Source organism: Nomascus leucogenys, chromosome 6 (genome assembly GCF_006542625.1).
Source record: "Nomascus leucogenys isolate Asia chromosome 6, Asia_NLE_v1, whole genome shotgun sequence".
NCBI classification, from domain to species: Eukaryota; Metazoa; Chordata; class Mammalia; order Primates; family Hylobatidae; genus Nomascus; species Nomascus leucogenys.
Window position 1 is genome coordinate 51737263 of NC_044386.1, and position 15019 is coordinate 51752281.

The following is a 15019-nucleotide window of genomic DNA, read 5'->3' on the forward strand; positions in this document are numbered from 1 at the left end:
AATATATATCACTGTGACTGTGAAAAAATCCTCTATAATAAATGATAAGAATATTAGGTAATCTCTGAGAATATAATCAATATAGATTTCCTTTAATTTTGGTTTTAGAATCCATTTTACTTGGACCTAAGAATCCTTGAAGGCAACAAACTATTTTTCAGAATCAGGGTGGTTATAAAATTTCAAAATATATGATCAATTAAAATATAAATAATAATCATCAACAATTAGAAAAATTGATTCAATAATTTAGATTCTATTTGCAGCATTGCCAAATATGTATATTTGTTTTTAAAAGTTGACATTGATAATAAAATTATAAACATTAAGGTCTTAGTGTTCAAGGTTAAAGAAATAGTCTTTTAAAATTGTTTGAATTTTTATTTAATTTACAGCAAAGAACCAGGTGCAATCAACACTTTCACATAGGACAAACATAAAGTATTTCTTGAGCTAACAGCCTTCACTTTTAAAAGTAAAACCAGAACTTTTATTCATCTTTCTTTCTGCTTCAGAAATTAACAGCTGCTCATTAAATATTCATTGATGCTTGGTATAATCGTACTGTATTTCACTAAATAAATGTTTATAACACATTTAACTACAAAATAGATATCACGTCTAAGTTTAACTTATATTCATACTAAAATGTAGTATTAATTTTTCAAAGATTTTTATGATAGGCCTAGAGAGGAAGGTAAAATATGTAGACGGCATATCTTCCTATAAACTTAGTGCATATCTAAAATACTGTTGAAGTATTCTCTACTGTTTTCTATTCCCAACTTCAGCCAGCAAAGTATTTTCCATATCATAAATGATCTCAGGGAAAAGATGAGAAAAGCCGAACGTGCCAACAGTAAAACACGGTCCCAGAGTGATAATAAAATCGAAGGCTGTAAGATCCTTTGTGAAGACTTTAGAATGACTTCAAGCTATACCACATCAGCCCAGTAGGTTAGATAATCTTATGGGAATTATCTATAGCACCCCGATTCTTAGCCAAAGGTAGAAAGCAAATGTCTCAATATTTATAGAAGTTGCTTTTGTTCTAATGGGGTGGACTGATCTGATATAAAGGCTCACAGAGTTTTAAAGAAAATTGCATTGATGAAGATACCACCAGCATGGACTAAAAGAAACACAGCAGTATGAAAAAAAGTAGAGGTACGTAGGCCCCTGATTTTCTACATAAGTCTTTTCTTCATAAGTCTTTTTTTCTTACCTCCTCTTCTACAAACAAAAAGACTGTTGTATCAGTTATCAATTGCTTTGTAATAAACCAACCCAAAACTTAATTACCTAAATCAACCATTTAAAAATTTCTCATTTCTGTGTACTGGCTGGTGGTTCTTCAGCTCCAAATGGTGTTACCTGGGGTCACTTATGTGGTTGCATGCAGACAGTGGCTAAACTGAGTTAGAAGGTTCAAGATCTCTTTAACTTGTCTGGGGCCTTGGTGCTTTCTGTGCACTGAAATTCATATGTTGAAGCCCTAAACCTCAATATGCTAGATTTGGAGGTGAGGACTTTGGGAAGTAATTTGGTTCCAAGAAGCCATGAGGTTGAAGACCCTCCATGATGAGATTGGTGCCCTTATAAGGGGACAAAAATACCAGAGTGCTCTCTCTCTCCATTATGTGAGGATATAGCAGGAAGATGGCTGTCTGCAAACCAGGAAGGGAGCGCCCACTAAACACCCAACCATGCTGACACCCTGATCTTGGATTTCCATATTTTCCGTCTCCAGAAATGTAAGATATAAATTTCTGTTGTTTAAGTCCCTCAATCTATGATATTTTGTGTTACAGTAGCTCCAACTGACTAAGGCAGTGCTATTGACTGGGACGTCTCAGTTCTTCCTTAGGTGGCCTTTCTCTCCACTCTTACTACACTGTATTTTCAGGTTCCACACTCTCATTTTTTTAAAGAAAAAAAAGTCACTCAATCTATGATATTTCTGTTATAGTAGCCCAAACTGACTAAGGCAGTGCTATTGACTGAGGCATCTCAGTTCTTCCCTAGGTGGCCTTTTCATGTGGTGTCTCTAGGGACTTACCATGTCCCTAGAGATACGGATATCTCTAGAAGGATATCCTGGAATTCTAATATGAAGGTTCAGGAGAGTGAATGTGAAAACTGCCAGACCTTACTTTTACCACATTCTATTGGTCAAAGTGAGTTAGAAGGCCAATCCAGATTAAAAGGAAAAGGAAATGGACTCTACCCTCTGAAGAGAGGAGTCCAAGGAAGGGAAGGAATTGTTTGAGGGACATCTTCGAAAACTATCACAGTCTGCCCCCTGGCCACAGTTCTTGTCTCACTAACATGCAAAAATATACTTACTCTGTACCCTAAGAGTCTCATTCCATTATGGCATAAGTTTAAGTTCAGAACCTTATTGTCTAAACCATGTCCAGATATAATAAACTTCCTCAGTTGCTGTTTTTCAAGTGAAGATGCTTGAGAGTAGCTTGTCCCAGTTAAGGTTTTCTAGGATGGAATACCACACAGAGACTATCATTCAAAAAAAGGGACAAGGAAACAGGAAGCATAAAACTAAAATTGTTTTCAGGGTCCCCCTACACCAAAGAAAGAGGCTATTCCTTGATTGTGGTTCAGTTCATCCCTCTGGTAGTGGTTTCCTAATCCATTGCTCTCCTTGCTTCGTGGCTCCTCCCTCTGGGATTTTGGCTCCATCTTCCATGTATTTTTCCTTTTCTATAAAAAAATGACAAGTACTAGGTTGGAAAATTTCCTCTAAATTCTGCTTTCAAACTGAACAGTTTCTTCTTTAGTTCACTCAGTAAATGTCTTTCTGTACATTATGAGAAGCAGCCATAATCAGTACTTTCAACATTCACCTGGAAATCTCCTTAAGACATCTACAAGCTATGAAGTTTCATTTTCTGTGCCACATTAAGACAAGCAAAATTATTGCCAAGCATTCTGTCAATGCATAACTCAATACTCCATTTCTTTCAATAATTCAATAATTTATTTACTGCCTTCCCATCCTCCAGTAAGAGTTTGTTCACTATTCTTCAAGGCTTAGCTGGCAGCTTCTTGCCACATGTATTATAGTGTGCTTAAGCAACACAATTTATTCTTATATAGTTATGTAGAAGTCCAACACAAAAATCTCACTGATTTAAAATCAAGATGTTAGCTGAACTGCATTCCTTTCTGGACACTCTGGAAAGAATCTGTTTCTTTGCTTTTTCCAGCTTCCAGAGGCTACTTGGGGCTTGTGGTTCCTATCACTCACCTGTAAAGCCATCAATAGCAGGTTGAGTCCTTCTCATTTCCCATCATTCTGACATCCTCTCATGTATCCGTCTTCCATTTTTAAGGACTCATGCTTATATTGAGCCTACCTAGATAATTCAGGATAATCTCTACATTTCAAAGTGCTTAACTTAATGACAGAGGCAAAGTCCTTTTTATCATGTAAGGTTTAACCTTTTGTTATGGTAACACCCCACTCCTGATACCAATTTCTGTTATCTATTGCTGAATAATGAACTACTCCAAAATGTCATGAGCTGAAAAAAAACTGATTTGGGATTTCTCAAAATTCTGTTTAAACTCTTTGATTTTTTGCTTCCCATGTGCATTAAGGTAACTTTGGCAGCCACATTCAGCTGGACTTCAGTCACCAGACATGGGAAGGGTATGAACTCAAGCACAGTGTCCTTCTGCAGTTGAAGCAGACTCTGAAGGAGCTGACAGTTGGAGGCTGCTGACCTCATTCCTTGCAACTGGGAGGTCAGTCCTTTCTTGAAAGTGAATCAGGCAGTGTAACTCTTTGCTTATTACAATCCACCCTTTGCTCCACATAGATCTACGTCTCCCTGTATGTTTAGGGAGCAGTTCCTAAAGGAATCAAGAAACCTCTTTTCTTGACCCCTCAGAAATTTAAAAGATGGAGATTAGTGGGACAAATTACAGTGCTTGCTGCTGCAGTGGGGCTTGGGAATGCAATAGAAGATGGAAGTAAACAGACCCAACTACAGTGCCTGCTACTTTAGTCAGGCTCAGGAATGCCATCAATAGTTGTCACATCCCCTCAACCTCCACTATCAATTCTAGATTTCCCTCAGCCTCTGCTACCACCTCTGCTGCTCCTGGTGGTTTATCTGGTATAACTCAGACCCACATTCCTTGAGAGGCCTGAGTTCCAGGCCATCATGCCCTTTTGAGGATGGGTTGCCACACCTACACATTACAGTCTCAATTTGGTAGGTTTATCACTTGGGCACCACATTTATTACTTCCGCCCAGTTTGTGTAACCAGGATTCCAATCTCCTCTTGATTAGGGTCAACTGATCTTGACTCCTTTTATTGGCTGCTGCTCCCTGGACACAAGGAACCCAAAGTATCCAAGTAGTTGCTGCAGCTTATGTTTTTCAGTGAGATTTTTTATATATCTCCCAGCAAAAGTGTGTCCCCTTGCGGGACCAAGACCCCTCACTGCAGAGTTCAGAGTTATGAAGAGGTGCAAAGTACCATATGGGTCATTAAAAGTGATGCACAGAGGGGAGGCACCTCTTCTTCCACTCTCTTTGCATCTACCCCTAGGAATAAATGGGTTCCAAGACCCATCTATTCTTCATATTGCGGCACATGCTATATAAGGATAATTGATCCAATATATACTCTGTATCTTGGAGTATGGCATCCTATCCTTGTGGAACTTGCCTATGAACTGGTCTTCAGCTGTACCTTCAGCAGGTTGTTCCAATGTTCTATCAAGCTGACAGATTCCAAGTGGTGAAAAAAGTGATATTATTAGTGTATCCTGCGGATATAGGTCCACTCCTGCACTTGCTTTTCCATAAAATAGGTTTCCCGATCTGATATGATATAATGTGAGATCGCATGCTGGTCAATACAATACTAAGTAAACTCAAATAGTGATACTGACTGAGGCTCTGCAAACAGGAAAAGCAAACTCCTATCTGGAAATTGTGTCTATTTCTATGACAAGGAAATGCTGGTCCTTCCAGGATGGAAGGGGCCCAATGTAACCAACTTGATCTTGAAGAATGGTATTATATCAGGTGTGCAGTATTGTCTCTGTTGCTTGTAGGTTGGACATTCAACAGCAGCAGCAGCTAAGGCAGCCTTGGTAAGTTGAAACTCAAGCTACTGAACCTATGCTTAGTCTTCATCCTTTCCACAGTGGACACTCCATTCATGTGCCCACTGTGCTAGCACTAGGTGGCGAATAATTGAAGCAGGATGGATGATGTCAACTAGGCAATGTGTTTAGTTTGCTTTATTGTTTAGTGACTCTTCAGTACTGAATGCTCTCTGGTGAGCACTGCACGTAATACAGACCTTCACAGTTCATGTACATACTTGACACAAGTATGTCCATTCACATGCCTCTATTCTAGACTTTCTGTGCTTGATCTTCCAGTATTTATTCTTAAGGACAAATACCAGTTTGGCTACTTGGACTATTAAATTCTAGATGAGATTTGTATGCAACCAAAGAAGCCCTCTTTCTACAGAGCATTAGTGGCACTTGGCCATTCAATTCTGTTATTCTTAAATTTACTATTTCCTTCATGAGTCTCAAATACCTGATATACTGCACTCGCTGGTACGTTCTCTTCCATGGGTAAATCTTCTCATTTTACTACTAATAAAAGTTACCACCTTGAGCCATGGGCTTTTGTTCCATGTGCCACATGTGATGGGATTCTCATTGGCAGCTTAGATCACCCCTGCTAACAATTACCACAGGTTGAGTCCTCTAAAGACGAATGCTGAGATGGAGTTTGGGGTGTAAGATGTTTATTAGAAAGTGTCACCTGTCAGGGGAAGGGGCGGAAGCAGGATTGGGCAGAAGAAATTAAGTTGTAATAGAGGGAGCTCTGGGGAAGGTTTTGCCTGACAGTGTAATAAATGAGGCTGAAGTAGCAAGGCCTTACATCTCCACTGAGGGCTGCCCTGAGATCTAAGATGAGGGTAACCTCAGGTGAAGCTTTTTCTATAGCTGTTGCAGATGAAGTGCTGATACTGGTGGATTTCTGTTCTCCACACTCCCTGCAGCTAATTAGCAAGTCCTTCCTAGAAGGGGGATATAGGCAGCACATTTTCATATCTACCACAATGTCTAACCTATCTTCAAATACTGACTCTACCTTAAAAATACATGCAGGATCTTGTCATTCTGTACCACTCGCCCATGATCACAACCCCTGTCCAGGCAAATATCATCTCTCAAATGGACTACTGAAATAGCATTCTAATTGACCTTCCTATTTTATTTCTTACTTTCTTGCAGTCTATTTTTCATAAAGAAGCCAAATAATCCTTTAAAAATATAAGTCAAATCTTGTCACTCATTTGCTTAAATTCTCTGATGGCTTCCTATCTCATCACTCAGAGTAAAACCTTAACATCTTACCATGGCTCCACACCACTATTACTCCGTATGATCTCATCTTCTATCATTTTTTCCCTCCCACATACTGTTCCAAACTAGTGTCTTTGTTATTCCTCAAACATGCTAAGTATACTGCTGCCTTAGTACCTTTGTGTGTGTATATATATATATATATATACACACACACACACATATTGTTCCCTGTAATTAAAACATTATTCACTTAATTATTTGCATGGCTCACTCTCTCTCCTTTCATTTAGGTCTCTGCTCAATTTTACCTTATCACAGGCTTTTCCATCTGACCATGCTATTTAAACTGGCACCCCTTTCCTGCACCAGTCACTATCAGTTCCTTACTCTGCTTTATTTTCTTCTTTGCACTTACTACCTTGGCATGCTATAGCCATCACCTAGACAATAATTTGACACATAGTATGCACTCAAAATTTTTTAGAATGGATGAATGAATGAATCCTGAAACCCTAAAACTTCCCTTTGCTGACTTTTTATTTATTTATTTATTTTTTGAGACAGAGTCTCGCTCTGTTGCCCAGGCTGGAGTGCAATGGCACCATCGTGGCTCACTACAACTTCTGTCTCCTAGGTTCTAAGTGATTCTCCTGCTTCAGTCTCCCGAGTAGCTGGGATTACAGGCACATGCCATCACACCTGGCTAATTTTTGTATTTTTAGTAGAGACAGAGTTTCGCCATGTTAGCCAGGCTGGTCTCAAACTCCTGACCTCAGGTGATCCACCTGCCTTGGCCTCCCAAAGTGCTGGGATTACAGGCATGAGCCACCGCGCCTGGCCTGCTGACTTCTTAATGCTCTCTTTTTTGGTTTTTGGTTTCCTTCTCCATTTTACTGGAAAACATCTTCAGTATTCTCCTAAGCATCTTTATCTCAAGAATATATGGGAGGTAATACCTTTGAGACCTTGTATGCCTTTATACTATATTCATACTTGATTGATTATATGACTAAAAATAGAATCCAAATAGAAAACTATTTTCACTTAAAGTTCTAAAGGCATCACCCCATGTCTTCTAGTTTCCAATGCTGTTTTTAAGAAGTCCTTTAATATCCTGATTATTGGTCGATATACAACCTATTTCTTCTGTTCGAAATCTTTTAGTATTTTCTATCCAGTGTTCTGAAATTCCTTGACGATAAGCCTTAATGTACATCTTTTTTTTACTCTAATGACTTAATGTCCTCAATTTCAGAAATCACAAATTTTTTTCCACGCCTTTCCCATTCTGTTACTCCTATTATTCAAATGAAGGACCTCTTAGATTGGCCCTTAATCTTAAGTTTTTTTCCTCCTATTTTCTTTGACTTTCTGAGAGATCTCTTCAAGTGAAAATAAACAAATTTCAAGCTGGGGTCAGAAATGACCTTTCGAAAGAAAGCCAAAATAAGGCCTCGTTGTTGGATTAGCTAGTAATAGTGGCAGAATTGCTGAATAAAGAGTGAGGTCATAGTAAATTAATCAGCTAAGTGCTGGTATAAACATTACAGCACAGGTCAGTGAATTTTCTCCATCAAACAAAATATTCTGTAATATATAATTAGATAAATATGATTCACTATAACATATAAAATAAGACTATAGTTGTCAGTGCCTCAAGGGAATACAAAAAATGTCATAATTAAAAATAATTCAGGCTGGGCATTGTGGCTCAGGCCTGTTAATCCCAGCACTTTGGGAAGCCAAGGCAGGATCACTTGAGGTCAGGAGTCTGAGATGAGGCTGGCCAAACATGGCAAAACCCCACCTCTACTAAAAATACAAAAATTAGCTGGGTGTGGTGGCACATGCCTGTGATCCCAGCTACTCGGGGGGCTGAGGCATGAGAATTGCTTGAACTTGGGAGGTGGAGGTTGTAGTAAGCTGAGATCGCAGCACTGCACTCCAGCCTGGGAGACAAGAGTGAGTCTGTCTCAAAAATAAATAATAATTTGGGGAGAAGCGCTTTGGCTCATCTCTGCAATCCAGCTAGAAACTCAATTTCATGATAATGATATGCAGTGTATATAAAGCTTAATATACCGTGTATGAATAGACTTTGATTCCATCTACTTAATGCTCATTATTTTTTGTAAACGTAAGTAGTTGGTATACAAATAATCTCCAACCTTCTCCTTTACAACCAAGGGTAATAGCTGTTACAAGCTCTATTGCCTTTCCCCTTAAGGTTTTTAATTAAATATAATGTAACGTAACTAAGATTGGCCTTAGGTATTTGGAATTCAGAATTTTCTATTCTTATGCTATATTTTATCTTCAACTCATATTTAATTTTTATTTCAGCAATCACTTTTTAAATTTCTGAGATCTTTTTATTGCTTGTTCTTTTTCACACTCTCCTATTCTTGTTTTGTGAATACAATACTCTTATTTTGAAGAGTTTCTTTTTGTTGCCATTATTCTCCGTTTGTCTATTTCCTTTGGATTTTCTCCCCTCCTTTTCCCCTTTTTTATTTGAAGGATTTCACCAAGTGTCTAGTGATGTTTGGCTCTTATGTATGGGTGGTGATTTTTGGCTGGTGGCCTTCAACGTAGGGTCAGTGTTTGGCTAAAGTTTTCACTAGGGTCTTTTAATTGTCAGTATTTGGAGATAGAAAGTTGCTATAATTAATGCTTCCAGTAACATGGAAGACAAAAAAATATACCTAATGCATTCATGGCATTTGGTGATATTTCGAGGCTCTTAGGTACCTTATCTATTGTACTTAATAACAGTCAGCTTATTCTTTCAAAATGAAATGTAAGAAACAGACAAGCTCAAAATTAAGGCAATGGGTATGGAAATGGAACTGAAATGAAATACATAACCTAGGATATGCAGAACTGGAAAATAAAATTGTTTCTCATCAAATAAAATGTGATCATTAAAAACAGCCTAGTACAAAGACCAAATCAAGGGATTGCCATTAACATGGCCTCAAAGAAAAGAACAAATAAAAGGTGTGGCCATTTACTCCTTTTTGAGACTTCTGAAGGGATTTAGGGGGACCTTCAGGATGAACCAAAGGGCTCCTAGAAAGATTAGAGGAATGAGACGCTTGATATGCTTAAGATATACGTTTCTACAAATGAAGTCATGAGTACTTTGAGAATCTCCAGCTGACCTAGTTAGTCATTGCTTCTCTAAATCTCTCCTGCTTCGGCCTTCCAGACCTTTATTACCCCAGTAATTCTCACATTGGGGTAAACCTTAATTTATTTATTAAACTTCTTTATTCATGTAATACTTGTAACAATGCTGCTTTTCTAACTAAATCCAGACTAAAACACCTGACTTCCCTAGAAAAAGAGACCCTAAAGGAAATATATCCATTACTTTATTAAAGGTACAATCCAGGCTGGTAAGAGCGAGGAAGAAAGGAAGTGAGGCTGGCAATAATGGGAGGCAAATGCAAACTGATAAATTACAGTGTAGCACTTGCTGCTGTTTCATGAAAAGCCATGAAGAGACACTGCCAATCATGTGGTAAGTACACTTGCTTGGCCACAGAGTACACTTCTGGACAGGCAAGATGAAAAACAGTGTCTCTATACAGTCCATCAGAAGAAGAGCAATTTACCCAGCAGCTTCTTCTAGTCCATTGATCCAAGTTTTTCAGACAGTTAACTTCACAAACCTACCAGACTACATCACCTAGCCTTTTTAACAGTCATTGTGGCATGGGGTTTTTAAAGCCCAGAAGTGTTGTTATAGGCCAGGGATTCTGAACATATGGCTAATTGATCTCAAGCAGAGGAATCATACAAACCTGCTGGTAATCTGTTACTATATGAGGTGGTAGCTAAGGCAAAGCAAGTGGTCAAGAGCTTGAGAAACATGAGACTGAGAATCTTCTAAGGTACTTGAAGAAGATGATCTGATAATGCATCCGAAGATGAGATATCTATAGCCACAATAAATAGCTATAAAACATTGGTGGCATAATAGACATTCCTTGCTCACATATTTGGAATCAGGTAGGTGTCAGTTAGATGACTCTGCTGATCTTGGCTGGAATCATCGATATATCTTGGGTTTGGTTGGCCATCAGCCAATCTAGACAAGATTCAGTGAGGGTGACCAGGGCAACCTGGCTCTGTTCCATGGAGTCTCATGCTCCAGCAGGCTAACTCAGCCATGCATATTCTTATGTCAACAGCAGAAGCACAAGTGTAAGTAAAAATGCACTAAATCTCTGAATGCAGATGACCCAGAATCACAGTGGGGGGAGTACTTCAAAGGAACCTGAAAAATGACCATGAATACAGGCAAGAATAAAGAATTAGGGCCACTGTTACATCTATCACATCAAAAAAAAAAAAAAAAGAAAAGAAACCAAGACAAGTATAGTCAATTCATTGTTCTAACAGGTATTACTAACCTCTTTTGAAAAGAACCTGAGATTTTATCTGGACTTAGCTGTAAATTAGGCTCTTATGAAGTACATGGGTCATCTTTCTTATACCAGCTGAGAGATGGAGGCAAATGAGTGATAGAATTGTTCTCTATCTCTTGCTTTTTTTTTCTTTTCCCTCTGAACTGTTATGTTTAGTTGGTTTGTAAAGCCAGTTAAATGCAATAGATTTTGGCTCAGGGAAGTCCAAATTTAGCCTAGAGAAATCCAACTTTGGCCCTGCTTAAATCAATTCAAGCCTTCCTCTATTCCCAGGGCCAAGTTCTAAACATTAAAAAAAAATCTATTTTAATTCCATTCTTGTAGAATAACTGCTAAAATAAGCAAGCCAGTTAGTTTATTTGGCTAAGACTGTAAGACTAATAATGTTCAAGCCTTATATAATCCACATTCCTTTTTATGAATAGCATAATATAATGGTGACCTTACTGAACCAAACCAAATCAGAAGTTCCAGATTCTAGAACAGGCTCTGCTACTAACTAGGTGTATGATCTATCAATAATTTACTTACCTCTTTAATTCTCAGTTGCCCCATGTATATTAATAGGAATTGCTCTTAATTACAATACTCCAAATGTCCTATTTCCATGGGATGTTAATAAGTGCTACATATTCAAGTAAGTTTAAGATATATCAGCTTAAATAAAGTTAAAATGTTTATTTCAGGACTTTTCAGAACCTTTAAAATGTTTTGCCTTCTGAATCCCTGGGAGGGAAACAACGTAATGTACAGCAAACTAATTTCACCAAGAACTCTTTCCCGCATAAAACATCATGTGTCCCACTGTATATACTTCAGGAAATGTGCTATTATTTCACCCAAACAGGTGAATTTATCAGAGTCCCCAAAAGAAATAGAAGGCTATTTCAAATGGGGATATTTGAGAAGAGTGTAATAAAACAACTACAGTATTTACAAATGTATGAGCAGGGTTTAGGTAAAGCAACAAGTGGTAGTGAACTATCCTGGGGCTAGTAATAACTGTAAGCTGTTACCAGCCCTAAGTGAAAAGGGGTAAAGGGAGGGAGCAGGAACTAAACCTAGTGAGGTAACTGGGATAACGGCTTGGGAACACAAGGGATAGGATTCCTGATAAGGTAATATTTAGTAGAGGAACACAGCCAACTGATGATGACATGGCAGGAAAGGAGCCAGGGAAATAAATAACACCATTTCATTTTCCTCTCAACTTCTAATCTCCCACTGGTGCTTCCCATTTGTTGAACCCAACCAAAAGCAAGAGAGCAAAGGAACCTACCTCACAGAGGAGGGAGCAGAATAGAAAAGAGCAGACAGAAGCTATTCAGCACAGTAGGGCTCTATTCACAAGCAACTAGGTCTAGGTAAATAAATGATGTCATCAGGACTCAGTCTTTTTCTCTCCACTCTGCTTTCCTTTGCTGACTTCATTCTAAGTCAGGCTTTTTTCACCTGGCAGCAGAGATGGCCACTAGCAGCTAGGCTTCAAGTATTATTAGTTCACAATTCCAAATAAAATAAAAAGAGTAAACATATATATAACACTTACTATATTTCAGGTACTGCTGAAAGCCCCTTAGATATTAACTCAGTTATTCCTATAAGGTAGTTGCTCAGTATTGCCTGCTTTGTACAAATGGAAGAAAATCACATGGCTGATAAGGAGAAAGGCTGAGATTTAGATTCAGGTAGTCTAGCTCCAGAGTCTCTGCTTTTAACAAACTTAGGACTTAAAGAAACAGTCCTAGATACCGGAACTCTAATTCTAGTTCTGCCTATGTTTGCTACTAACCTCAAGAAAAATCACTTATGACCTATTTTTCAGCCAGCAGATTGTAACCCCATTTACTTCTAAAGGTGGTCATGAGTACAGGTGAAAAGACATAAAGATGTTGAAATAAATAGCTAATTACATCTAATTGAATATGTTATATCTAATCACAGAGACATAACAGACTATATTAAAATGTAGCAATGAAACTGAGGTTTCACTGAGCAAATAACTTCTGAAACAAGTTTTTCAATCAACAGTATCTCTGAAAAATTCCCCTAGATACAATTTCCTTCCTTTTAAGAAATACGAAGTGATATATACGAAACTGGAATTTTTTCAAATGGTCTTACAGGCATTATATATGATTATTTCTTAAGAAAAAACAAAGCACAAATATAAGTTTATTAATGTTAGCAAAATAAAAAGACATAAGTGGCTTGTTAAAAACTAATGTGTAAGTTTTCCTGTTTCCTTATCTCCAGAGCATTTGGCATTCTTTATCAACTGGTACATAAAAGAATAGAAAAATAAAAGATTGTCATATTGCCCTCTGTATTTCTCTTTTAATATATCAGTATGGTAGTCTACCAGAAAGTAGTAAATGGCTTCAATTGTAGAAAGGAAAGTATCTGGCTTTCCTTTTTGATGGCGCCAAAAGCAAGTTTTTCTTGTTTTCAACTCAACTTGTAACAACCCTGTCAAAAAAAAAAAAAAAAAAAAAAAAGAAAGAAAGAAAGAAAGAAAAAATATAAATATTTCTTCTTAACCACAGGCTTGGTACAATAATAATGATTTCTCTTAATTATTCTAAGAATTTTTTTTTAAAGACCGCAGATAACTTCCTTCAATCCCAGTTTGAAACAAGGTATTTTCTTAAACACCTCAAGGTATATACAGAAGCAACATAAAACAAATAATAAAATCTTATACACGACAGTTAACACTGAGCCTTAGACCAATGAATTAAAAGTAGTTAACATTTAAGATATTCATGTCTTCCAATCTTCTACGTATCAGCATCTTCAAAAATCTGAATCTCTGACAGGACTACATTCACCAATTTTCAGAAGGGTTTCATTTCCTTGACAAACTGACTTTTTTGTTTGTTGAGAGATGAGGTCTCGCTCTGTCACCCAGGCTAGACTGCAGCAGTGTGATTACAGCTCACAGTTACCTCAAACTCTGGACTCAGTGATCCTCCCATCTCAGTCTCCCAAATAGCTGGGACTACATGCGCACACCACCATATCCAGCTAAGATTTTTTACTTTTATTTTTTTTTAGAGATAGCGTCTTGCTATGTTACCCAGGCTGGTCTCAAAATCCTGGGCTCAAGTGACCCTCCTGCCTTGGCCTCTCAAAGTGCTGGGATTATAGGCATGAGCTACAGTGCCCAGTCTAAACTAACTTTTAAAATATCATTCTGAAATTCACTGAGAGATAGGCAGCTTAATGTTCCTTAATACTGGTCAAAGTTTACTTCTTGATTATCACTTTCAGGCTATATTCATGAACAGAGTATCCTAAAGCTGTGGTTTCTTTTGTTTGCTTGTTTGTTTTAGCTCCATCACATGTATGCTGCAGAGCTCAATAACACAGTCAGGTAGAATGCCTTGCTCTTGTACATTTAAAGAGGGAATAATTAATGCAGTCACAGAACAGTACTCTCATTTGTTATAACTCAGCTGTCATCATACAAACCCAGAATGCTTTTAGCTCCTTGGTCCAGTAACTGGACTCATACTGTATTTATTTTTTTGTTTTTGCAAATTTTATTTTAAAGTGTGAAATAAAAGAGAGAAGGTAGCATCAAAACTGGCCCAATGACCAACTGGAATTTCTAAGTCACTAATGATTTCCCACTGTCACATCCCACTTTTACTCAATGTAAAATGTAGCAGAGACAAGAAATAAATAATAAAAGAAATACAAAAATATTCAGAGATATGGAGGATCAAATGACTAACAGGAGTTCCAGGAAGAGAGAACAAAGAGAATGGAAGAGAGGGAGTGGTTAAAGAGATAATGCCTATGACTTTTCCAGAAATTGTTTTAAACTATAAAAAGCCACAGATACATGAAACATCATGTGTCTCAAGCAGGATAAATACAAACAAATCAGTGCCTAGTTCTATTACTTATTTATGTAACTCAAAAACACCAAAGATAAAGAGAAGATTTTAAAAGAAGCCATGGAGAAGGGACAGATCATATACAAAGAAAAGGTAATTAGAATGACCAAAGACAGAATATTGAAGACACCAGAATAATATCTTCCAAGCATCAAACAAACTAACAAACAAACAACAACAAAAAAAAACAGAATTGGCAACCTAAAATTGTGAACACAGCAGAACAACCTACCAAGAAAAAAGTGACACACATTTAATAGACAAATGAAAACTGAACATATGCCAACAAGAGACCAAATTAAAG

The 15019-nt window shown here is 37.6% G+C and overlaps 1 protein-coding gene across 4 annotated transcripts in view; it reads right to left on the reverse strand.

The window, feature by feature from the left end:
- Positions 1-366: 366 nt before the first annotated feature.
- The window catches only part of DTWD1 (DTW domain containing 1), a 35323-nt gene continuing 20670 nt past the window's right edge, over positions 367-15019 (reverse strand). For 2 of the 4 annotated variants that reach the window (XM_030814107.1, XM_030814108.1), the window contains exons 5-6: positions 13173-13279; positions 367-2721 (exon numbers count right to left, since the gene is read on the reverse strand). In XM_030814107.1, coding sequence (XP_030669967.1) covers positions 2572-2721; positions 13173-13279 — 257 coding nt within the window. In that variant the 3' untranslated portion in view covers positions 367-2571. Of the gene's footprint in view, positions 2722-11496; positions 13280-15019 lie in introns of those variants that run through there. The other 2 variants (XM_012507146.2, XM_003266902.2) reach the window with 2 other exon arrangements.